The 27,336-nt window shown below is 39.6% G+C and overlaps 1 protein-coding gene and 1 long non-coding RNA gene across 2 annotated transcripts in view; one reads left to right on the top strand and one right to left on the bottom strand.

Moving 5' to 3' along the window:
* Positions 1–21,316, top strand: part of KSR1 (kinase suppressor of ras 1) — a 143,990-nt gene extending 122,674 nt beyond the window's left edge. Inside the window, exons 15-21 of the mRNA XM_018553390.1 lie at positions 445–836; positions 1,992–2,088; positions 6,754–6,887; positions 7,917–8,048; positions 10,622–10,757; positions 11,628–11,761; positions 20,624–21,316. Of these exons, the coding sequence (XP_018408892.1) occupies positions 445–836; positions 1,992–2,088; positions 6,754–6,887; positions 7,917–8,048; positions 10,622–10,757; positions 11,628–11,761; positions 20,624–20,702 (1,104 nt within the window). The 3' untranslated portion in view covers positions 20,703–21,316. The remainder of the gene's footprint in view (positions 1–444; positions 837–1,991; positions 2,089–6,753; positions 6,888–7,916; positions 8,049–10,621; positions 10,758–11,627; positions 11,762–20,623) is intronic.
* Positions 2,975–23,671, bottom strand: LOC108784543. Its single transcript, XR_001941077.1, has 4 exons — positions 23,546–23,671; positions 17,858–17,864; positions 13,958–13,964; positions 2,975–2,985 (listed from the first exon to the last, which is right to left on the bottom strand). It is a non-coding gene; the product is annotated as an uncharacterized LOC108784543 (long non-coding RNA).
* Between the last annotated feature and the right edge of the window lie 3,665 nt (positions 23,672–27,336).

A 27,336-nucleotide genomic window follows, 5' to 3' on the forward strand; every position in this document is an offset into this window, starting at 1 on the left:
CCCCACCTGAGACATCTTAACCCCCCGCCCCCCAGAGAGGAATGGAACCGTGTAGAGAGATGGCAGCCCTCCACTCCAAGACTATATTTGTACTCTGCTTTGCCCTGAATGCTTGCCTCTAGAAGTACCAACAGAATGTGTGTCATCGATAAGACAAGATTTAAACATTCCCTTTTGAGTCCATTAGATAATTTTAAAGACACAATGGAACTAAATAGATTATAAATGTTACATACAAAGTTTCAATTCTTTTCTCCTTCCTTATAGGCAGATGGGGTTGGGCTATATATTCATAGAGATGCATATTTATCCCATTGGTAACTGCCAACTTCTCTAAGATGTGTTACTTCTAAAATGTAGATAGTACCTGCGTTCGTACAATATTGTCTTTCAGTCATATAGTATTATTTGATTTTTGAAAGTTCTGTACACATTTGTTTTCAGCAAGTTGAGGAGCAAGAAGCCAACAAATCTGAGCCAGAGGACGATGATGATGAAGTGGATGAGCTCCCTACATCAAGGTCCACCAGCGGTACATTCAGAGGAATGATCTTCCGCAAAGCCAGCCAGACTAGTGTATATTTGCAGGAATGGGATATACCCTTTGAACAAATTGAACTTGCAGATCTAATTGGTCAAGGAAGGTGGGGGAAAGTGTACAAAGGCAAGTGGCATGGAGAGGTAGCTATCCGGTTGTTGGAAATCGATGGAAATAACCAAGATCACCTGAAACTGTTCAAAAAGGAGGTGATGAACTACAGGCAGACGAGACATGAAAATGTTGTGCTCTTCATGGGGGCCTGCATGCACCCGCCACATTTGGCTATTATCACTAGGTGAGCGCCCTTCATTAAATTGTGCTAAACCATATACTATTTTCTGGTGAACTTTTTTTGTATATATTTCTTTTGTATGCTTTTTATTTAGTATATGAATATTTGTCATTTTTGACACAAGTCCATGACTAAATGAAAGTATAAATGAGCACCAAACTTTTGTTCTGATTGATAGAAGGTGAGCTATGCTGTTCGCACTTTGTACAGCATACATTTAGTATTTGCTCTGTATTATAAACAGATCCAACTGTAGGGGGATATATGATTCAGCCTATGTGCCAGTGAAGACCTGCTAGTGTAAATTGCTTCTTATGGCAGATGGCCTTTAAAGCCCAATATAACCCTTGTTATTTACTACTGATTGCATTACACTAATAAATCGTGAGGGTTCAAATGATCTGTAAAGTAGAAGTCCAGCCAAATAATTGATTTATTTAATTTATTTATTTTTTTGAAGTGGATGAGGTTTAGAAAGATTTCCCCTCACTTCTGAACTGAATTTAAAGCATTACCATGGGATTGCAGACACAGCTAAGTTAAAAATTAGTTGTCACCCCTTTTTATTTGCTACCAGGCTACTCTTCTCAGCTTTCTCCAGTTGTGCACACTCATAAAGCTTAGATTATTGCTGGGCCACCAGAAACGGGGAAAGGTTAGTATTTTACCAGGGGTAGAAGACTGTGCGATATGCATATCGCGCGTTTGTTGCGCGATTTGCATATTGCACGACATCGCGAGATTTGCCGCGCGATGTCGCGTTCAAGCTTGCATTGAGCAAGCTTGAATCGCGGCTAAATCCGCTCCAAAAAGGGTCCTGCTGTAGCGACACACGACCCGCGACAGCAGGACCCTTTGCCCCATTGGATTGCATTGGAGCGCGATATTGCGCGGTAATTTGCCGCGATATCACGGGAATTACCGCGCGATAAATCGCTCAATGTGAACGGGGTATGAATGTTGATTCTATCCCTAGGATTAGTTTATTTAAATATTACATAGCCCAGGGATGATCTGTACTTGAATTTTAAAGTCTGACGGTCTACAAAAACCAAAGTAATTTATCATGAAAGTAACGATAAAGACTATTCAGTAACAATATTTATTTTAGTTCTGAGTTGCTTATTTCTGAATCAAGTTTTTGATATTTTGTTTCAGCTATTGCAAAGGGAGGACATTGCATGCATTTGTAAGAGATCCCAAGACCTCCCTGGATATCAACAAAACACGACAAATTGCACAAGAAATCATCAAGGTAAGCAGGCTGTTTAAATATAAGTACGCCTTAGGGCAGTCGTCGGTAATCTACCTTCCGGTGCAGAGCCATCATTTAAAGGTATGTAAATGCTGCACAAAAGCCAGCAGGGCTGCGGATGGACATTGTGTAGTCCTTGAAATCTTCACTCCTATCCACTAGTAAAAAGTCTTGCTGACAAGTAGACCAGTTATATAAAATGGCCAATGTAGTAACCACTACCTGGTACAAATACAGATGCAGAAGAATACTTTAGTAACCACAGCCTGGTGAATATAAAATGTTAGTAAGGAGCTGGGGTAAATAAATCATAGGATACTCTTGAACCTGATGTATTGCACTGAGCCAAATGTTTTGGAAGGGAGGATGTGGACTCAGCACTATGTAAAGAATATCTGTCTTATAGAAAATAGGAATTTAGTGCTGTAATTTACCGAAACTTAGCTGTTTTGGTGGTTTCTGTTTTAGAATTCTGAATCTGCTGACCACCTGCTGCACGGACTGATTTTTTATACAGCACTAAATTCTGCCCAGGATCGTATTGTAGTTTTCAATCTACTATACTTATTTAACTAGCCATTCAACTATACCTGTAGTGATTTGCTTTACCAGTGCTCTTTAACCAGTGATATTGGTGGGAGAACAACAGAGTAATAAAGGCTAAGTTGCACGATTGAAAGGTGTGTTTTAAGGCCGCATTTTCAAATGTGCATCATGGTAACACATGTTTTTTCACATTACTGCAAGGCATGTTGGTAATATGGCTATATGTAATACGCATTACTGTGCCCCACAAAACTTACTGTATTTGCGAACACTGCATTGTGCTGTGCTGGATAAAATGCTGCAGGTGCTTTAACCACCCATTCAAAATGAATAGACTGTCTTAAAATAAATCTAAAGCCAATTTGTTTTTTTAATTTGTACAGAGTAGGAGAAGATCAAAACCACTGTAATTTTGTTTATCTTTGGCATCTGTGTCTTATTAGGGAGATTTCCCTTCACTTCCTGTCTGGTAGACCTAACAGGAAGTAAGAGGATATCTTGTCAATATGAAGTATACAGGTGAAACTCGAATAATTAGAATATCGTGCAAAAGTAATTGCAGTAAGTGCTGCAAAAGGGGCCCAAACCAAGTACTGAGTACATATGCATGCTTGTACTTTTCAGTGGTCCAATATTGTTCTATGTACAATCCTTGTTTTATTGATTGCATGTAATAATCTACTTTTTTGAGGTTGTGGATTTGGGGTTCTTGGGGTTTTCATGAGCTGTAAGCCATAATCATCACAATTATGACAAATCACAGCTTGAGTTATCTTGCTTTGCATGTAATGAGTCTATCTCGTATATTAGTTTCACCTTTTAAGTTGCATTAGTGAAATAAATGAACTTTTGCACGATATTCTAATTATTCGAGTTTCACCTGTAGCTCCACTGTGTTCTGACAGGAACAAGTCTACCCAGTGGAATATTTCCTCTCTACCTCTGTTCTAGTGCCAACTCACATTTGTTGGATTTATCCTCACTTTCATTCCCAGTCATATTAGGGATTTTGTACATGTAAATGGGAACAAATCACCAAATAAAGCAACACTTTCCAATATAAATGGGTACCTCCCATAGTCTATGTCTATTCACCTTTCACAATATATTCGAATTGTACATAGGTTAAATACTAAAAAGTGATCCCCAAACAAGTTATCTTCAGGTCATTCACAGTGGCTTAATTCGTCGTGTTTCAGAGTTCGCTTCTTCAGGATAGGAGGTATTCTATATTCTAGTACAGAAAATTGGATGAATAATAAATATTTGCACAATATAACATTCTTGTATATCATTCATAATTGATTCACTTACATAGTGTAAGCAAGGTGTGGATTAAGAGATAGAGACATTCCCAGTGTCGGAGGCCGCAGAGGGACAAGAAAGGTCACCGATCAGGGTGCCTCACTATCTAAATAAAGGTATTCAGTTGGAAACATCACCATTGAAGATAATATAAAGCACTAAAATTGTCACTTCTACTGTAAGGTATATTAAAAGCCTACCTGTTGGACAATCTTGTACATCACAGTACAATCACGAAAGGGGGGTATAAAATTACTGTGTCCCCATTTCTATATATGCATCCATAAATCCAATAGATAATCACTGCAGGCAAAACATCACATATGGTGGCTAATTAAATATTCCTCTACAACAATCAATCGTGTAATTGATTCAATCAAAAATAGTATATTTATGTATTTTTGATTTACATTGCGTTTTAATGCCTGTGGTTAGCACAATGTAAATGGGCCCCAAAAAATGAACAGATGTGGTAAAGATTTCTCCATGCTGACAAATCTCATGTGAAGTATTTCTTTACAATGATGCCTGAAAAAATATAAGTTGGATGTGTTGAAGGAATAATAATTGCACCAAATGTCTTTGCACTAAATAGGTCATTTTCTGCTCTTACCTATTGCCTGATTCATGTGTGTGGGAGGAATCGTGACAAAAGGCTATTTACTGTGGTTTATATTTTATGGACCCAATTCTATAGCAGTTGCTATGTAAATAGAGAAATTCTTGCCTGACAGGAAACTTGTGTCTAAGGAGTTTACAAAATAACACTACTATAATGATAATGGAACAGGCTTGAACATTGGACCTGAAAAATACACCTCAAAGTGTGTCCATAAACTGGATTGTCTTATGACCAACCATTATTTTCTCAAACCCATTCAACCAATTTTTTGCTCGATGTATGTGGTGGAAAGGCCACAGTGACACTTAAAAGAGAACTATGGGGGTCAGTGTTTTTCCCCATAGTTCTCCTTAGGGTAACGGGAGGACACAAACTAGCGTCCTCCCATTACCCTAAGCTCAATATACCGCGAGCTACAGCTCGCGGTATACTGAGACGCCGCAGCCGGAGCGGATCCCGACTTAGACGACGGGATCCGCCCAGCTGCGTGAGTGACAGCTGGCTCTGCCTATCCCGGTATGTGTTCGCTCACTTCCCGATCTACTAAGCCGACCTGTGACAGTCTCATTGTCACAGGTCGGCTAGAACTATGAGGTGAGTGAAAAGCACTCACCTCATAGTTCTCCTTCAACTTGGTTGTAAAAAAACGATTTGTAAGCTTTTTGGGTTTTTTCCCCTCTCTAGGTTCTATAATACTTCTTGCACATCATTAGTAGTTATCTTTTAGGTGAATGCATTCACCAGTGTTGGCCATAGTACTGCTGTAAATGTTCATAAGAAACTTATTTTGTCATTAAATATTGTGACATATCCTGGGTTAGAGGCAACATAGTTTTATGGGTAAGAGCAGCCTTTCTTAACCAGGGTTTTGTGTGGGGTTCCCCCTTAAAATCCACACCAGACCCCTATCAGGTATGGATTTTGGAGAGGCCACATGTAATTTTTTCCATTTAGATTTGTTTACATTGAAGGGCTCATTCATACAGTGGTGCACGCCCATAAAAAGACATGATCCTGAAAGGGACAAGTGCTATGTGCAATTGTGCGCAGCAGCCTGTTCTTCCCTATGGAAGAATGTAGCTGCATGCAATTATACACAATCACTGGCACACCTGAACCTACACATCCCTGCGGGTCTGGGTGCCCGCACTTGGACGCAGGTAGTGTGTATTCAAGTGCAGGCACCCGGACCCACATGGATGTGCAGTTTCGGGTGTGCATGTGACCGCCTGTAATTGCTAACATCCTTCCATAGGGAAGAACAGGCTGCTGCGTGCAATTCCATGCAACACCCATCCCTTCCGGGATTGGGTCTGTTTACAGGTGTGCATGCCTGTCTGAATGAGCCATTAGACTGGGGTGTCAAGGTTTTTTATACTTTTTAAAGGGTGCCTGGACTGAAAAAGGGTTGAGGAGCACTGTGTAAGAGAAATATGTTATAAGCCTGTACATTCACTGTACCCCTACCTGGCTATCTGTTATCTCCAGTAAATGTCAGCAGGGCTGATATGTCTAAAGATGTTTCCAAGCCTGTGACTGTCATCTCTTGCCTCCAGCAGCTGTATCGTAAAGGAAACTTGTCAGAAAGGGAACATGGAGTCTGCCATTTTTTCTTCTAAACATGCTAGTGGGCAGTACAGTGGCATAGTGGTTAGCACTTCTGCTTTGCAGCACTAGGGGGTCCCTGGCGTGAGTTTGCATGTTTTCCCTGTGCTTACATGGGTTTCCTCCGGGTGCTCCAAAGACATGCTGAAAGGTTAATTGGCTCCTGTCTAAATTGGCCCTCGTATATATGCATGTGATATAGGGACCCAAGATTGTAAGCTCCTTGAGGGCAGGGACTGATGTGAATGTGCAACTATGTAAGGCACTGTGTACATTGTCAGTGCTATATAAATAATAGTTGCCTGGAAGTCATTATGACCCTCTTCAGTACGTTAAATCACTGACCTGCAACAAGTGAGCAGATTAGGAGTGCTGACTTTTCTTTGACTTTGCTGATCTGCATCCTTGCTTCAGCTCAGCAGCTCAAAGTATGGATGTTACTGGGTTAGCAAAACAACTAATAATCCTAGTATTAATTAGCAGTGGTATATTGAAAACATTTTCTCTGTGTCCCTTATTAATTTTTTGTTCTTGTGAAAGCAACTACTTGTTTATCCCTAATCTTGTATTATTCTGTTAACTTTCAGGGGATGGGCTACCTGCATGCCAAAGGCATCGTCCACAAAGATTTGAAATCCAAGAATGTTTTCTATGAAAATGGAAAAGTAATAATCACAGACTTTGGCCTGTTTGGAATTTCAGGAGTTGTACAAGAGGGATGGTAAGAACTCCTCGACTGAAGAATTTTCAGTAAATGATCTAAAAGCCTTTTCATGTCCAAGAGTGGTCTTATATTCCGATCTTATATTCCTATTATTATAGAGCATCGCATGGTGAGACATGTGCCTACCGTGAAGCTTCACAGGTCCTATAGCAATTGCCTGTGTTTAGCAGATGTATAGTAGTGGAGCATTTGTTAACATTCCCTTCTCTTTCCTCATCAGAAATTGGGGAGTTTGACATGCACTGCCACAAGGATTTTCTAACAATTTGAAAGCACTCTATGTGCAATAGCAGACATTTTGAGAATATAATGGATTGTAATATCCCCTCAGGTAGGCTGATTATCCTTGCCAGTATTTGCTGGGATCAGCCTGATATTGGACAACTCTTGGTTTTGCATTGCTTTATTTTATTTCTCATTGGGTTACACAGTTATGTATGTATTTGGAGTAAAGTGTAACATACAACTTTAGGTGTGCTAGGAAAATCAAATACAAGTGTGAGCAACCTCAGCATTTCAGCTGTGGTGAAACTGCAAATCCCGTCATGCCTGTGGCTTTCAGAGTCTTGCAATGTCTCATGGAACTTCTAGTTACAGAGCACTTGGAGTGCCGTGGGGGCCTACCCCTGATCTAATATAATGTGACTCATCTCTTTAGCCCCTTTTGTGCTTTTCTAAAGCAGTCCTCTGTTTCCAGTCTTATTTGTCTTATCGGTCCAGCATTGTAAGCTCACTACAGTGTATTGTTAGTGTTTGTAAAGAGACAAAACAGTGGCACATGTGCTTGTTCTGGTGTACTTAATTTGTTTTGGGGTTTGTTTGTTTTTTGCCTGTACATACACTTTATATGTTTTTTATTTGTTTGAAGGCTACTACAAAGGGTGGGGCTCATCATAAACTGTTTAATTTGTTTCCTCTTGTAACTGTCTATATCATCTAACTGATATATTTGTAGGAAATGTTAAGAAATGTATTCATATTATTGTGACATGCGCTACTAAAATGCATTCTGTTTCACTCTGTTAGGCGTGAGAATGAGTTGAAGTTGAGCCATGACTGGCTATGTTTCCTGGCCCCAGAAATAGTACGTGAGATGGCTCCTGGGAAAGATGAAGATAAGCTCCCATTTTCTAAAGCTGCTGACGTTTATGCTTTTGGGTGAGGTTAAATGTTATGTGTGAGTCACATAAAGCTTGGTTTACTGTAGAGTGTCACAGGATTTTATTGACGTTGAGGAGTCACATGACAGTGATGTGTTGAAGCGTATCTAAACCTAAGACTAAAATTGTAAACTATTGCAGCTTACCAGGCTTTAGATCTTGTTGCAGCATTGGTTTCCTTTTTTTCTAGTTTTATTCCTTTATTTTCACCTGGTGGTCCTGCCAGTAATACTTCCAGTCCTAGGGTGACAATTTTCACTTGCCTTGTTCCATCCACATGGAAGCAGTGTTGCCCTAGGACAGGACTACAGAACACATTCCCCTTTCCTCATCTCCATATCATAGGTGAGAGGTGCTCTGAGGTTCACAGAGATAGCTGAGAACAATCTACAGTAACTTATAATGTAGTACAGGAAATTATCAGTTTCACTAATCAAACAAATATAACAAAAAGCTTTCTGTGGTATATGTGACGAAAAAGGAGCAAATACGTGAAGTTAATTTTGAGGGTTTACATACACATTAATCTTAGTTTTTGCTGTGCAATGGTTCTTTCTGTAGAACACAGCCAATTGTTCTTCCTGAATACATTTATTTCTCAGTTGCATGCCTACATCACCAGGTTACAATAATGATGTGTAGAATATGTACCATCTTTACAGCAGTCTCTTAAAGTGTATTTCCACTTTTGCAGTCAAATTTGAGAAAACCACTCTATATGTTTGTTATGTGTTCCCATTCACACAGCATAATGAAAAATATTTTTTTTCTCAATATTTCTTTTAGAAATACGTAGCTGATTCCAGGTTTTTCTCAGCACCTTTACAGTGATCTGTCCTTATAGAAAGACTTAGGACTGAAACGTGAGGATTGTGTTTCTCTCATTAACTTCATGAACATACAATGGAGTCTCCAGGGTTGTAATTCTTTAACCCTTCATGGCCCCTCCTAACATATCAAAGAAGGAAAAGCAAGTAGAAATTTTACCCCTTAACCAGCCAAGAAACCCTAACCCAAGTAAAAGCAATTTAAATTGCAAGAAGCATTTTAAAACATTTTTTGGGAACATGTAACAAATATAAAATAGGTGTTATCCCAATTTGGCTGCAAAAGTGGAAATATACTTTAAGAAAGTATAGACATTTATACAAATAGGGTTTAATAAAAGGTATACGTACTTAATGCAAGATATGCAGAGGTGTACAGAGTTGGAGGATAATCTGTACAGAAGAAAATCTAGTGAATCTAGCACCTACATACACATTGCACATCTGGTGGCATCAAACCAGATTTACATCCTAACAAAAATAAGTACTTATTGCAGACCTTGCACCTAAAATGCAAGGTCCAATTTTGAAGTGCCCCTTTACCCCTTTCTGGAAAACAAAATAAACATTAAAAAAAAACCTTTAGAGGAAAAAGGTTAGATAGTATACTTTTCCCCCAGCTTCCTACCGTAGCGCCTAGGTGAGCGTGATGTCATCCTCCTTCTGGCGAGATCTGAAGAATGTAAGGTACTCCAGATCTTGCTGAGAAAATACTCCCGGGAATGTGCTGCAGTTTTCTTCTTGCGGGATTTGAAGGAATTTAAACGGGAACATGATGACATCATCCCCTAAACTACAGAAAAGGGTAGTATATTATCTTTTTTGCCTACAGATGTTTTTCGAACTGATCACAAGGGGAGGAGGAGCACTTAAAAAAAATGTTGATTTTACTATCATCCAGTATCTGAATGGGGAGGAGCCTCTGTACAGAGTGCTTCTCCCATTGAGAAACTCATGAATGAACAGGAAGTAATGTAAATCACATCCTGTTCATTCATAACTGGGGACACATAGTACTATGTGTCCCCAGTTATTTCCAAACACTGGAGTGATCAGCTGATCGCTCCAGTGTTTGTCCTGCACAGAGGACCGGAACATATCTCTGATAAGCTCAGCCACGCACATGGGGGCTCAGCTTCTCCTCAGTGGGGGATCCGAGGAGAAGCGAAAGAAGCACTTCAGCCGTGGGGGCAGCGGAGGAGGGAGCCACCGTCGCAGAACTAAGGCCGATGTCCTGTTTTAGGGTAAATTGTAGTGTTTTATTACATATTTTCTATATAATGTTTGGGTCTTAAATGTAAACACCTTTAAAGTAGTATATTTCTGTATGCTGTTTAGTGTGGTTAATATTAAATATTGCATCTGATTGTTTCATATTTGCCATGTTTATGTAACAGGTCTCTAGAATCTGCTCACTGCGGTTTTACCTCGGTTATTTACAGTTCTGCTGTGTAAAAATAATAATAATAATAGTAGATTGATCCCCTGCTTTTTAGCTCACGTCAGAATTCACACACAGCTAATTGAGTAGGAGTAGGGACACTGCTCACCTCATTTCAAATTCAGTTAGAGAGAGACACTCTACAAGTGAGCAGCTGTCCCATTAGAAGACTTCCAAGACTCCTGGAAACAGTGTTATGGATGTACTTTTTATTGTTTGTTTTACAAATGTACATTTGTATCATGTTCAGTTGAAACATATTAATAAAATGAATGTGTTTTTTGTTTTTTTTAAACCCTAAAGAACTGTGTGGTATGAACTTCAGGCTCGAGATTGGCCTTTCAAAAGTCAAGCAGTTGAGGCTCTTATATGGCAAGTTGGAAGCGGTGAAGGTGTGAAGCAGCTGTTGTCCACTATAAGTCTGGGCAAGGAGGTTACTGTAAGTATTCTGTAAATAATGCAATCGCTGCACTTACAATAACTGTAAAAAGGAACACTTGCAAACAATTTAACAATAAGATAGTATTGCATTATGCTACAGACATTAGCGCTTGTGAACAACAAATATCAAAATGAAACTTAGACCCATAACAAGTAACAAAGTTTGAAGTTGATAAGGATAAACCCCAGAACTAAATTATCTAGGTCCCACTTATAGATTATTCCACCAAGATAAGCATGCCCATGCTATGAATAAATATACTCCAGCACGGTCCTCTTTTGTATGTAGCCTGTGTATTGAAGTTCAGCCACCACACCCATAAAATGGAATACAGACCCTCACTAGTGTTAATATATCCCAAAAGGTGGTCTAATAGCTCCCATCCAAATATGCTTGTCATAGGTGAGCAGTTCTCCAGCACCTCTTCAACTGATCGCTGATACTAAACTGACCCGGTCTCATGGTCTTACAGTTTACTTAGTCTTATTGGTCACTGCACTTGATTGGCACAGTCCACAAATTCTGCCCAAGAACATGGGATGCTTGCCTCAGCTGCAGCTGCCACCTACCAAACCTCCACCCAAATACAAACTTCCACTTGTATGTTAGCTTTGCTCCTCCCCTGACACACCTTACGGTGGTCATTGAGGCCACGCATCACATTGGTGAACAATTCATTAGGCACAGAAGGGGGTGGGACAAGCACCAACCTAAGATTGTGGGGCACTCTAGAAAGTAAATATTTAATGTTTTAAAACGGCAATGTGTGATGGCAATAACATTGTGATCTCATTTTACAGAGGCCAAACCAAGTACGCAATTGCTTTAATGTTTTAATATCCTTATTTTTTCTGAACGTTTATGTAGGAGATTCTTGCTGCATGCTGGGCCTATGATTTCAATGAAAGGCCAAGCTTTACCCTTCTTATGGACATGCTGGAAAAACTGCCAAAACTCAACCGGAGGTTGTCACATCCAGGTCACTTCTGGAAATCTGCAGAGTAAGTAGCTGGATACTTTATGCCTTTTAACAGCTTGGGCTCCAGGTTCACATGGGCATCCCATAGGAAACACTGTGCTAGATATATAACTGCTAGGTTTATCCATAGTGGCACTTTATACTGACACCTGAGAGAAGAGTAATTCTGAATGAATGGAGAAAATGTAGGTTCAAATGTAATGAGGCTTCTGGCTGTTAAACTTCACGTCATTTATTTTAATTGCTAAGCTATGGCTCTCAAAATAAACCTGGTATACACCTGGGCACTTAAAACAGAGTATAAGACAAAAAATGAAGACAGAACCTGAAGATGCCTTTATTGAAAATCAAATTTCAAAACAATCAGATGTCTCAGAAGCTAACTGATTAATGCCAATCTCCCCCTTCCCCCGTGTACTTTTTCCTTCTTTACTTTAGATTTTTTCATTGTATAATCAGCTTGAATTAAACCAGATATGGTTTGTTTTAAGGTGACTTTTATCAGCAAGAAATGTCCTGTAGGACATCATTATGGGAGGAGTATGTGCATGTATTGGCTGCCCAGACTTTCCTGCTGGATCTGTATTCATTTCGATTTTTTTTTTCAATAAAAATATCACATGACAACAGTATCAGTCTTTGTATATGCTTATTGTACAAGATTACTGTTGTCAGCCAAAACATCCAGAGGCTCTGATGAATTGCTTATTTATTGGATCTTGGTATATGCAAGGATTTGGTAATATGCAAGTATGGTCAAAGTGCATTATGCACCCAGGCTGTGTTAACATCTTTGCTGTGTATACATTATGAAAATATAGATGAAACAGGATTTGACAACATCGGTAACAGGAAGAGGATTATTCACTTTCTATGCAGGGCAATGTCTGGAAAGGTAATTAAAATTCTGGCACATGGAAAAAATAGAGAAAACATTGGACATAAGTGATGTAGTTCACCTGTATAAGTTACTTTTAAAGAAAACCTGACCTAAAAAAGCTTGCTGACCTCCTTCTGAAAGTGCTGATTGCCTGGCTTCTTAGTTTACCCTCAGAACATGTATGCAGAAAAGTCGTTCTGATTTCACTTAATGCAAGCACGTTCTGGGGCAGTAACTCAAAGCATTGATGCCATCAAGACCGCTAGCATTTTTTGGGACTGGCAGCATCACTGGGTGCAGGGCAGGTCATAGTAGTATTTGTGAAGATGCAGATACAGGAGATGCAATCACTGAAGAAGTCTACAGAAATTGTCAATTTTCAGATAATATATGTATACATTACATTTACCTCTATGGTGTCTATTACTAGATGTACTATTGCACAATCTCATTACACAGTTCACCCACTGCCTGCATGCACCCAGTCCTCTATACTGTAGTGCACCGTAAAGTTGGCAAATCCCCATTGACATCTTGGAGGCCAGCTTCAGACAGTGCAGGGAAAAGAAGCATGCTGGCAGCGGGAGAATGGCAGGAAGAGTCAAGATTTTGTGGCTCTAGTGAGGGACTCAATGGAGGCCAGTGAGACTTGCACATTACGCTTACGTGTTATTCCAAAGCTGTGGAATAACACTTCCTGGTGTTCTTTTTCAACTGATAGAAAAAATAGTTGTGTTCAGTTTATACAAAATGGTGCCTTAAAATGATCTAATTAAAGGAAGCCTGTTATGCACTTAGGAGTTGGAAGTGTATGAGGTGGGCAGTTGACAAGGCATGCAACTTCAAGTGACCCCTGATGCTCAAGTTGCAGTGTCAGGCTCAGGCTAAAGAAGCAGAGCTAAAAAAAAAATAGAGTGAATATAAATCCTAAGCTAAAATATTATTTCATAATCTTTATAACACAACATTTCTGTTATTAAAATAAATGTTTGCTTGCAACATTTCTTGACAGTTTTGTAAATGTATTAATAATCCTTTTGTTTTTACCTACCTTCACCTATGGAATATGTTGTTGATGGCCTCATCACTGCCATTCTTCTTTCCATTCTCCATGATCCTGCTGTGGGGCCTGGCACACCTTGGATATCTCTGCAATGATTTGTACTGCTGACCCTTCTTTATGCCTTCACGCGACTTCATTTCCTTCTGCACCTCAATCTTTCCGCATTTGTTATGTATTTTACTTTTCTTGGACAATTCTAAAGACACTGGCATAATTTTTACAAAAAGGACCAATTCTACCAGCATGACGTTCACATTCACTGCCCAGTAGCTAACAAATAAACTGTCTGGTTCATTCTATAATAAACCAGCATTCCACAATGTTTTATAGTACTGAAATTATTAAATTGCTAAGTCCCTAGATCATTTACCATTCTTTAATGGTAAATAGCAATGATACAGGGTCATCTCTTATTGACATACTGAGTTGCCGTTATAAAAATGTACATACGTGTTGAACAAACCAACACGTTTCAATATAGTGCTTATTACAGGATACCACTACCTTTTATATATTACTTAGTACCATTTAGTATATGGAAACGCTGCCAGAAGTAACCTTGACCTGCCAGCTTATTCCCAGAAAATATTGTGTATCCATCATAACTGTTTAATAGCAAAGAATTCCCAGACTCAATGAGTGACAAGAATGAGGAATGCTTACCTTTTTTATATAAACTCACCAACCAGTACATTCACAAGTTATATCATGTATATGAAGGGTACAGTTCCGGTCTAAGATTGTTATATGTAAATTAGGTATTTTTAAAGTTTTGCTCTATTGTTATTGGTTCTTTGTAGTACCTGAAGAATTTAGTGCACGATCACCGTCACTACAGTGCAGAACAGCCAGGACAGGATGCTTAAAGTGTCTGTAAACCCAAAATACAAATATGCACCATTGACTTTCAATAATGTTGCTCAATGTAACTGTTCCATTTGTGTTTTCAGAATATATTTAAAGGCTTGTTCCCACCAGCCCCATTGGGTTGTGTTGGATAGCATTGCCCAACACAATCTCAATGCAAAAACAAGGCAAAATGATTTGCCTTGCCTGCAGGCATCATTTTATCACAGCGCATTGCAGTGTGTCATAATGTGCACGGCAGCACACATGTGTTATGCGTTGCCATGCAGCGTGGAACCAGCTCTAAACCTAAACCAGCCCTAAATGTATGAAATACTTGTAGATCCTGCCTGTTTGTTGAAAATCCTGTACCACTGCTATCTGCATTATCACACACTCCCATCCGTTAAATTAAGGAAACCGTGCCAATGCAGGGCGTGCTCTCCCCACTCGGTTCCTGCAGTACACAACAGCCTGAGGGGCTTTCTAGGAGCATGACGAACAGTAGCTCCTGCATGGAGTCTCACTGTCAACATAGAGCACAGCAATCCAGCTATGTGCAGTCTCTACCACACGTGACATGCTGCTGCTTAGTACTCAAAAATGTCACTGATGGAAACCTTAAGCGCTCTTAAATAAATGCACTAAGCAGCTAGCACTTTAAATGTATATATAATTTTATATATTCCGGTTTAGTACTGCCCACTGCCTCAAGCCTTGCAGATTAGAAGAGCTGGATTGCGGTCACGCAAACTTTCAAAATAAGATTGAATATTACAAGATTGGGGTTTTTTTTTTTAAAGTAGAACTGCATGTTTGTTTTCCATAACATAAAACTAGGAATGAGCTTGGGTTCAGGCCATATTAGGTTAATGTCATTGACCAAATATTGCCATTTAAGGTCAATGAAATCATCAGCATCCCGCCCCTTTGTTTACGTTCAGCTGCAGGGCGGGGAATGCCTTGCCTGCAGCTGATTGGCCCAACACTGACAGTTTCCTTCTGGGTTTTGATGTGCTCGGATTTGGTCCGAACTTAGGTTATCCTTACATAAAACTCAGAGAGTAGCTTAGGGTATGCAGACACTTTAAGCCTAACAAATAATACAGTTCTGTTGACCGCAGCTATGATAGTCAGCTGTTCGTTGGTGTCACAAGTATAACGTTGGTTACTTAGAGACCCAGTTAGTGTACTCTTGGCTATCCCCAATGGATTTATTTCCCAATATACTTCTTTACCTGACAATTGGAAACCCCAAAACAGCTTCTGCAGTGAAATAGGATTATGGCTCACAGCTTGTAACCTGAATGTTTGCCATGCTACCTGGTTGTCTTTTCCTTACATTGTAAAGCGCTGCGCAAACTGTTGGCGCTATATAAATACTATGTAATAATAATAATCAGCTGGTGTTTATTTACAGCTTTAATAATTTGTATGACTATTTGTTCTATGTAGGTGAGGTGACTTTTGTTTTTAGAAGACAGTCATCCTCCTCTTATTGTTTCTAAAAATAAATTGCCACCTTTCATAGCGACTTGTAATTTATGACCTTACTAATATGGGCATCTTCCCTAATCATCCTGTATTACTAATGACTATACCACAATGATTATTGTTGATTAACTATGTTTTCTCCTCCTCATAGGTTATAGCTGCTGGCAATTTAACTGGTTCTGCCTTGCATGCTTCCATGCGTGTTCTGCTAATCTACAGCTTCATGGATACTTACCTTACATCTACAAAACAAATAATCACCAATATTAGAAAACCTTTTTAACCCTTGGATGTTTCTGCTGCTTTGATCTTTTCCCATCCGCTATTCTCTTGGTGTAGGCTGTTTGCTTGAATAACCAGTTTTGACTGCAAGAAACTACTTGACACTAATCGTAGGATACCAGCTATGTATCTGGTTTCACAAGCACCACGGGCCAGCAGTAACTTTTCCTAAAACAGGGTTACCAGCATTTTAGTGAAATCATTGCACTGAGTGCTTTTCTTCTGTGTCCTTCTAACAAGCACTTTTGCAGCTTTTATGTATGTATGTATGTATGTGTGTATTTTTAAGATTGTCCATCAAATGACAGCACTTCACAGTTTGCACAATCATCTCACATTGTCTTGCAATATATGAACAGTATGTCCTTTTAAAGTGGAGAAAATAGACCTAAAAGTCGAAGTTTTTTTATATCTAAATTTAAATTGAAAGGAGAAAATTTGGGTTGCTGAGAAACCATACCTCCACCACTGCTCCTATTCCTTTTTATACTTTAAAGTGATACCTGATTTTAAGAAGGGTGCCGTTGATTTTTAAAAGAATGTCTCTATTTTTCTCAGCAATATTCAAAATATTAAACGTGATACTGCCTGTACACAATAATAGGAAGTTACAAGATGCAGTCTACTGATATTTTTACAATCCTCCAGTCTCTTGGGACTTTCCATTCAACATCAAGCTTCTTTACCCAGAGTATATTATAAGTCAGACATTGGCAGAACGTAGGCAGCCCTGAGTGGACAAGCTGCAGTATTCAGCACCCTGCAGGCAGCGGGCTTGTTTTCTAATTCTTCCAAGAGCTTTAGCTTGAATAATGCATGCTGCATCAATTTGTTAAAACGATACGTTATCAAGTCTAAAGAAATTATTTCCTTACCTCCTTGCTTGAGGAGGGAGCTTTATTGGCAAATGGAGTTCGCCTTGACCAGCAAGATTCCACCATCTTTTGCTAGTACACGTTACAAGTATATAATAGAAAGCAATACATTCATAGATAGATGTATCTGCTGTAACGGTGCAAACAAATAATTAAAAATGAAAAGCTTTTATAGTTTCCTGACTCTTCTACAGAGATTAGGCTCAATTCAGATTATTTTAACTCCACTTCTTGTTTTATACCATTAAGAAATTCTCCTAATTAGGTTTATTTTACAAGCATAAATATAACTTTATAATAATCCTTATTTTTTTCAAAGGAAATGGGCATTCAGCTGTTAAAAGCCTTTTTTCCATAAATTTTTTTATTACTACATCAGATAGTTCCTATTCCTGCTCTTCCCAATCGACACCTACTGAAACTTCCAGTTATCACCAGCCTGAAGTTCAGGCTTTATGCACAAGAGCTTCAGCTTGTATGAGAGCAATGTGTAAAGCAAGCTTTTGGCATGCTCCAAGCGGCTTTGTTGAAGCCTTTAAAGTACCCTTCAGCTCCAGTTTGGGATTGTTTAGGAATTCCACTTTAGCACTTTCGCTGCCACCAATGTAACGCTTACATCAGTGGTAGCGTGGGCTTTTATAGCAGCCAGGACTGGAATCCTGCCCCCAGAGGCGTAACTAGAAACCTCAGGGCCCTGGTGCAAGAAACTGAGGGGTCCCCCCATGGTGATGGTGGGGGGACCCCTTTATAGTTTCTGTGCTGAGGAGAGTTGGCATGCTGCATGCTGGGATCTATAGTCCTAGGAAGCAAAGCCACTCCCTCAGTGGTTAGTGGGGCCCTCTTTCTCCTGCCCGGGCCCGCCTAAGTGCTGGAACTACCAAAGTCACTATGGCGACTGGGCCCTGGAGTGCTGCCACTTGGGGTGACCCAAACAGGAGGAAGAAGCCCGTTGACCACCAAGGTTCCAACGTTGCTTCCTGGGACTACAGTTCCCAGCAGGCTGACACTTTGCAGCTCTTTCCCATGGTGGTTGGTATGGGGGGGGTTAGTGTAGGTGGGGCAGATTGCGTGGGGGGTAGGGGTCATACAACAGACAGCTGACTATTAAAGGTGGAGGGGTTGGGGGTTGCTCAATGGGTAGAACACACAGTATGGAGGGGGACAAGAGACATTGGTAAGTGATGGAGGGGTAATAAGGATAACATAGTTGATACCCTCGGTACCTGCAGCTCTCCATCCTCTGGTTCTCTGTCTCTCTAGCTTACTGATTATTGCACCTCTCTCTCTCTAGATGCTACCCAGTTGGTATATTGCAGCTCCCTCGCCGTATTGCCTGCTTGGAATGTAGTACTCTGGCCAGCAGCACACAACCCCCCCTTCCCCCACCGTCTGCCAAACTCCGGAGTTCCATGAACACTGCAGGCGGCATGTTTCTCCTGTGTTTTTAAAATCAAACCAACTCTTCTGCATGTAGACTAATGAGCGGCGACCTGAGGTGAGTGTCGGCCAATGAGCGGCAGCCTGGAGTTGGAGCGGGTGACGTCACTGCTGGGTTTGTGCCTTGCAGTATGTGAACGTTGCATCAGGGTTCGGTGTGGATGGAGGCGGAGGGCAGCATTCAGGGTTTACCCCGACCCTTCTGCACAGAGCTGCCTCTTCTTCCTCTCTGGGCCCCCCCAACTGGCGGAACGCCAGGGTGACCGCTGCGACCCTGGTATTTCCGCCAGTGCCTGTCCAGTGCTAAGCTTCTGAACCACTCCTATCATATTCTTATCCATAGCATAGGGACTAATTGTAGTCCTAAGATGAGAACTAGAGGGCTAAGTAGTCTTTTTGAGAGAACACAAACTATGCAGAAGATACTGGACAGCTTGGGATTTCTGGCAAGATCGACAGAGTACTTATTAAACAAATATATCAAAACACTTTCAATGGTATATTTAACAGACCAAAAAGGAGCAAGTAAGAAAAGTTTCTTGTTATGGTTTACATACCCTTTAAGATCTTTTGACATTCCTAAACTGGAGCTGAAGAGTACTTTACAGGCTTCAAGAAAGTTGCTCGAAGCTTGCCAAATGCTTTGAAAATGCTTGCCAAAGCTTGCTTTACACACTGCTTTCATACAAGTTGAAGTTAATGTGGACAAGGCTCAAGGGGGTAATAGTGAGCAGTAAACGTTGTGAATTGACCTTTTATGTTGATTTTATCATAATGGCAGTGTCTATTAATGAAATTATAACACGGACAATATTATAATGGCATTAGAAGTGGTAAGCACAAGTAGCCAAAATTAAGCTCGTTCTGCACCTTTGTGAATTTAGCCTTTAGATATACAAGTTCTAAGGGCTATGTTAGGCGGGAAGATTATGAATTAAGTAATTTTACAGTGATTTGTAGCTGATCCGCTCGTTGTTTGGTCAACGCAGCAATTCAAGTTAGTAGCAAGGTCACCATTGACAGCCACTCTGCATTAACCTCTTTATTGCAATGCTCTCCTTTGGTGATTAGTAGCCAAGCCAAATAGCATTCATCGCTAGCCACAAATCACTGCTAATTGCTGGCAAGGAATTGCTGCTACAAAATTACCCACCTGACATCACTCTAAGGAGCAAAATAAAGACTAAACAGTATGCGCTTGTATTTTTTACCTGAGCAGCCTTGCACTCAACAGGTCTTTATTGGTTCTCCTTGATGGAAAACATTGCTCAACTTCTCGAAAGAACTTCTAATAGCATTTACTGGAAAAAAAAAGCTGTGAGTTTTTATAGGTTTAACAAATAGCTGTTGTTACAGGAATATTGTTATATAAGTCAGGGAACAAGAGGGAGATAATCCTATCAAAGGATACTGTAGTCATCCTTCTGTCCACCTTTCCTTAGTATGAAATTGATAGCATAAAAAAAAATGTTGCTCTCAACTAAACATAACGTGTTGACACCTTATAAAGTTTCAGCTTCTGCTGAGGTATAGCTAATGTAATTATGCAAGTATTCATTATCTTAGTTTCTAATTGTCTCTTAGTTTTAGTTTGCCATCAACTAAGGGTCATCAGTTAAACGTTTGCAACTTCCACTTTTGAGCAGATACAAACTGCAACCCACAGTCTCGTAATTAATGTAGAACGGAAAAAGGGAACTTTAAGACACCTGATTCTGCTGCAATAGTCAGCTCTATGGAAGTTGTGACATATCCATGGCCCTAAGTGACGGAACCATAAAGAATACAATAGCAGGAAATCTTGTAACAAGACTCTGGTATAAGCTGTAAGGGAGAATTAAATATGTTCCATATATCTGCTATGGCTACCAAATTTTGTAACTGGCTTTTGTTGGACAATCTTGCACCCATGATTGATTATAATAATTATAAATGAAGTGCAACTTGAAATGTTTTTGTTAACTTTTGTCTAACATAGATGTGTTTGTTTTGTTCCCCTTCTTTCAGCATTAACAGTAGCAAAAGTATTCCCCGTTTTGAAAGGTTTGGCCTTGGAGTCTTGGAGCAGGGTAACCAAAAGATCTAGTCCGCTGAGCCATATCTCAGTGCCATGTTCATGGTTAGTTCTGTACCCACCGTCAGAGGTTCACATTGCAGCCAGTGATAACTCCCTCTATTGGATTTATTCTCTCTGTTTTACTGAATTTATATTAACCCATTCTGCACTGAAAAGGAGCGATGCAGTGCCTTGCCTACCCCTTCCAGCGCTGAATGGATTAAGCCTTAACTCTACTTGTTGTGTTTGTTGTTTACATATGATTTTTAGGCATGTGAGTTGTATTGTTGGTGAAAATGATTAAATGTGACTGACTTTTTTTTTAGTTTTTCTTTTTATCAGCTGTACTATTGTTTGAAAACCCTTTATTAGTAGTGTTATAAGATATAATATATTTAAATTGTACTTTATTCCTAAGCCATAATGGACTAATGAGAGGCAATATCTAAATGTGACAAATTCTGCCTAAAAAGTATCTATCCGTATAAGAAATAACATTTAAACAGGGTTATTTACTGAAACAAAGTATAATTCATGACTGTGATTGTTCTTAAAGAACCAGGCTTTCATATGCAAACTGTGATGCTTGCCACAAAAAAAAACCACAAGGATACAGGCTTTATTTCTGGCCTGGGACTTATAAATGTATTAGAGCTTGAAGATTTTCTAGAAAAGAAATGACATTTGCTGATAATTTTGGTAGCTGTGTTAGAAAATATCTTCATCTCAGCCTGCAAAAAAAAAAGATTTTTAGTGTTCTCTAGACCTGACTGCTCTGTATGCCTGCTAGGGCATGAAATGTGTCAGAAGAAAGTTCTTGAGCCAACATACAACCTTAACAGGTTGCTAGAAATCCTCTCTGTCCTGTACATATTCTCGAATCAATTACTTAAAAGTGATGTTGTATAAAGGGTTAAATGCTCATTTTTGTCTAGAGGAAACATAAAAAGCTGTTATTTTTACCCTATCCCTCACTCCCCGGCAGCCTGTAGTCTTCTTTCTCCAATGCTCTGGGTTGTGGACAAGCTCTCAGCACCCTCATCAGCAACACAGGACTGCTGGCCCTCCATCATACATGGTGGCATCAGAATTCCTGCAGCTGAAGAAGTAGTGAAGAGAAGCTGCTTCTGAGGACCAGTTGTGCCGCTAAAGGGAAGCCTACAGGAGTGAGGGATAAGGTGAGTATACTTGGTTTTATGTTTTCCCCGGGCAAAATCCACTACAAGGGTCACTTTTTTCTTTTCTTCCTGGACTTCAATTTAAAATGCTTGTTCTGGCTTTTCAGATTGAAATAGCTACCATACTAACTATATACGAAGGGGGGCTAATTATAACATGCAAAACCAACAGCATTCCCCCTCAAGCTTTATAGATATGTTTTTATACCGGATTTCATTTAGGTTTACTTTATGCTTCATGTAAATATATGGTTACAGAGGAGGGACAGGGAAAGTAGAAGAATATCTGTTACCTGTTTATCCAGGGAGACATATCCGAAGAGGCCAATTGGTCCAATTGTTCTCCCCCCCCCCAGGAAAAGTCAGCCAGAGGGTTTTGCAGAAGTTGTGGAGTGCATTTAGATATACAGTAACTTTTCCATTTTACAATAGTGGGTGCTTAGCTGGCCTTACATTCTTGGAATTTCTCATGTTCAGCCCCATGGGCTGAACAAGTACAATCCAAGGAGTCCTCCCTCCCTGCTGCCAGCTATTAGATTTAGCAGCCACTGCTGTAGTAGCTGCTGAATACCCAGAGAGTGCCTGCATCTGAATGAATACAGACTCTGTTCAGCCCAAATTTTCTGGACCAGCTCCTTCGAGCAAAGTCGATAGAGAAATCAACTTTTGTCATCAGAAGGGGTGTAGGTAGATATATGCTTGAAAAGGGTTAATACTTACCGGTGTCTTCCCCGCAGGCTCCCGTCCGAAAATGTGAAAATTCTCGGGCGGCCGCAAAGCATCTTGGGGCGGGCGCATGCGCAGTTCACATTTTCGGCCGGGACGCGAGGAGAGACACAAGGTAAATCCACGGACACGTGCACCCGCATGCAGACAACGTGGGACAGGAAGTGCCAGCAAGCTCAGGGATCAGCCGCACCGCTGGAGAGACAGATGAAAAGGACAGGAAAGAAGATCGGATTAAGAGACATCATTTAAGGTAAGTGCTGACATTAACATTGGGGGGAGGGAAAAAGATTTTTGACTTTTTAATGTCACTATAAGTGTAACTAAAGTTTCATATTTAAAAAATGCGAGCAGGCAGGCTCTTCAATGTTATGCAATATAGGGGGTAAGTGTGCAAAAATAGGGATTTTCAATGGTGCTTTAAAAAACATCTTTATTGCTCTTAAAGGACTCTGTTTTTTTAAAAGATGTGAAATATTATGTCCGAATTAGAACTCTAGATACGTTTTTATCCAACTTCACACATTTCAGTTTGAAGAGGATACTCTTAATATGCAGATTTCATACTGGTGCTTAAGGGCTTGTTTATACACGTTGAGTTGTCATGCATTTTATTTAAGAAGGGGGAAAAATGCAAGGCATAGACATAAGATAATTATTTATAGTAGAGCCCATGTGTATATAAAGTGTTTTTCCATGCAAGTTAGTAGAATGTCCTTTAAAAAATGCTGCAGGATATATCAATGCATGGCCTATCAAAATAATCAACATAATATAAACGAGTTGTAAACTGGGTAGATCTAGAGATTTTCTCCATTGAGATTTGCTAAGCCTAGGGGGAACAGGAATTTTATAGACTACAAAATATTGTTCAACAGCGTGACATTTTTTTCACGCTACTTTCACATACTTCTAGGTGCTCATATAGCAAATATGTAGGCAAGGTTATAGGCTTGTTAAAAATAAAACCATTGACTTTAAAGGAGTTGTCTTGTTTGTTGAGTTTACAGGTTTGTGAATGATTACCTAGATTTTATCTATGGTTTGAGCTCTTACTTTTGGTCCTAAATGCGGGGCTTCAAACTGCATATTTAAAGTGAATCTGTTATGGCCTCAAACATTTCTAAGGTAACAATATAAGATGAGATACCTTAGAGAACATTCAAACTGATCCCCGTGGCCCTACGGAGCCCATTGACTTCTCAGGCCCAGGGAGTCGTGACTTCTGTCCAAAATTTGATTAGGCACCGCCTTCTCCTTTTACTAAGCGTTACCCCCCATAAGACTGATGTCAGACTAACAATCCTGTAGTGTTGTAGTAGATCACCTGTGGTAGATCACCTGCACTCCATACAGTGTTATAACCTGGCACAATAGTAGTGCTCGCAGTGATGGATGGCGCCGTGTAATCTTTTATCTAATACTTTGAGACTAACCATCCTGTCGCTGGTGGCAACTTGTCAGAAACAGGATCACTAGGTTGAACATTCACCTGCTTCTACGTAGTTGGGTTTTTTTTCACTGGCCAAAATAATAGAGACTCTCACTTACCAGCAAGGCAGCAGTGTCTCTAGTGCTCACTTGTATTTGACAGTAGAATGGCATACATAATGCTTAAAGAAGACCTAAACCCAAACACTAATCGCGTATAAATTTTTACATGTTCGTATAATTTGAAACGTTTTTATATATTTTGTTTCAATATTTTTTCAATATTTTTCATAGAGTTTTCAATAATTTAATACCTTGTAATTGTACCATGAAGGTCCTTGCTCAGGCACTTGCTGCTATGGGGTGAAAACCCTCTGTCCCTGTCTCCTAATTGCTCTCCTGTGTTGTCACCCATCCCACACGCTTGCATTGTAGACTATAAGCGGTTGTGGCAACACTCAATGTGCGGACATTTTCTATCACTATTAGGAAGCCGTCCAGAGCAATGATGTGTAGCTGGCACTGGGGAGCATGCATGTAGACAGGAAGTGGCTGCAATGAGGTTGGAGAATAATAGTCGCAATAAAATAAAGGTAAAAACAGAAGTTTTCAAAAAAATAGGTGTATGATACACAGTGCTTTAGCAAATTAAATTTCATCCAGTTAGGGTTTAGATTGTTTTAATTTTGACTTTGGAAGCAGTTGAGGCGTCTTGTACCGTTGGTACCTAGGATCCAATTAACCCTTATTTATGTTAAACTTGCAAAACAAAACCAGTAATACATTTAGCAATATAGAAATGAATTCCCTACTTACCCTTTCAGAACTTCAGAACTACACTGCCACATATGATATAAAAGAAAATGAATGTACGTTACAAAATTGGTACTTGTTTCAGTACAGATTTGAAGGATCTCTTACAATGCAGAATCAAAAATAAATATATAGCTATAGATCTATAGATATACAATGTTTAGGTACATGCTCCCTCCCCTATGAAATGCTATTGCCTTGGGCTACAGAAAACATACAGCAAACATTTGTTTTAGTATTGCCTTTTATAGATCTAGAATGTGAATCATAAAATGGTACACCAGATGGAACTTTTTTTTTTTTTTTATAGGCAGACTTTATTTGCGCTTCTGCCCTCAGATGCGTGGAATCGAGTAGTAACCATATGATTTTACTGAAAGTTTTTGCCCACTCATAAGTTAAACATTGAATTTGATGTTCACACATATCGTTTGTTTGGCAGTTTACTACGTTGTAAATATTATGCAGCTGTAGCTTTAGCTGCCTTATTATTATATGAGTTTCTTAACATTCTTAAAGTATATGGCCTTTTATGCATTTTAGATGTTTGCTGCATACTCCATATTTTAGCTAAAGTGACCCCTATATTCTGCACTCTTCTTGACAATCCGCTCTTATTGTAGACTTTAATATGTTTAATTAAAATAAAATTCTAATGTACTTTTAAAAAAAAGAAGCGGGAAGTATAAAAAAAAACAGTCCCTTGTTTTCAGCAAAGCTTCCGTCAGTGTCTATTTTGAGTTACCAGTACTTGTTCCCTAATACCCCCCCACCCTATTGTTCCGAATGACGGTCCTTTTTTAAAACATTTTTTACTTTTAGGAGATTACATAAGTGGGTTTTGAACTTCCTCCATGTAAACCTCTGATGTATAGATCAAGGGGAAGTCGATGACATAGTTACCATGTGTTTGACCTTTTCCATACCTCAAAAGCATTAAGGGGAATGAGATCTCTTATTTGCATGACACTTTTTTTATGCAAGTCATAAAGGAATTCCCTTTGCAAACACAACATTTAGCTGCATTTGGATTATTGGCTTTTCAGCGTGTGATTTACTGTTTTCCATTGAGCAAGATCATTTGTAAAAGTGGACTTTGATTGAAGGTTGAGGATACTGGTTGCTTTTAACTTTTTGCAGAGTATGGTGTGCTTGTTTATATAACTAGGTGGCAGTTCATATTGCTTCTCTTATTTTTATAGAACCTTTAGTTCTTCTTTTTTCTTTTTTTATTATTATTTATTATTTCACTCAACCTCATAGTTCGAGCCGACGAGTGACAATGAAACTGTCACACGACGGCTCAATAGATCGGGAAGTGAGCGAATACATACGGTCCCTCACCCACTTCTCGATCATGTCCATGCAGAGAGCCGTGGCTGTCACTCACGGCTCCCTGCAGGGATTCCTCCCCGCTCCGATCCTCCAGCGCTGACTGGCGAAACGGACGGGGGAGGTGGCGGGTACAGCTGGCTTTGCCTCTAGATAGGCAGAGCCAGCTGTCAATCACGCAGCTTGGTGGATCTCGACAGTAATGTAGGGATCTGTCCCGGCTGCCGCGGTCTCAGTATACCGTGAGCTGTAGCTCGCGATATACTGAGCTTTGGGTCACGGGAGGACGCTAGTATATGTCCTCCCATAACCCTTAGGAGAACAATGGGGAAAAGCACTGACCCCATAGTTCTCCTTTAAGTTGCTGAATAAACTTATTGTAGCTCTTTTTAAAAGAACGTCAACCCTGGATTTTTTGCAAAACAATGTTTTTGTTCAACTATTTTATTTAGGTACTTTTTTAACAAGTTAAACTGGGTTACTTACCATTTTCCCACTTTTCACTGATAGAGACATACATTCTGAAAGTGACAAATTTAGCAGTTGCATTACAGATGCTAACAGGTTCTAGAGAGCACAAAGCAAATGTTTTGGTATAAAAAATATATATATTTTGGTGTATAAAAAAAAAAAAAAGTGTTCTGTTCGAGGTTGAATCTTCCTTCCACAAAGCTCACTAAAAAAACATTGCATTTGGTTCAGTTTGGTAGTAGTGGCATTCCTCATTTATGCTTATAAAGAGATTAGTTTGGCAAAGTTTGATTGCCAGGCACAGCAGGTGACTCTTGCTGCTAGAGCCCCAGACGTAAGCACACAGGCGGCATGTCTTTTATAATGCCCATTTACAATGAAAAGAGATTTTCAGCATCAGTAAGACATTGCTTTAAAATAACCTTTACATATCGAGAAGGGAAAGTAATAAAATTAACAGATCATTTTTGTCTATAACTGATGGAATGATTTACACTGCAAGTATAGATCACAGCTTGTACATACACACTTAGCCCTAAAGGCAGAAACTGGATTCCAGTACTCGATACCAATCGTACTGAAAAGTATACAGTTGCCCACAAAACCCTGCGTGTATGCTAGATTTAATGAGGCAAGGGGTAATAAAAAATAAATAAATTGGCCTCCGGATTTAAAAAGTGCAAAGCGTTAGAAGTATAGTATACTTTGGGGGG

This window comes from Nanorana parkeri, unplaced genomic scaffold (genome assembly GCF_000935625.1).
Source record: "Nanorana parkeri isolate BGI_ZX_2015 unplaced genomic scaffold, ASM93562v1 scaffold118, whole genome shotgun sequence".
NCBI classification, from domain to species: Eukaryota; Metazoa; Chordata; class Amphibia; order Anura; family Dicroglossidae; genus Nanorana; species Nanorana parkeri.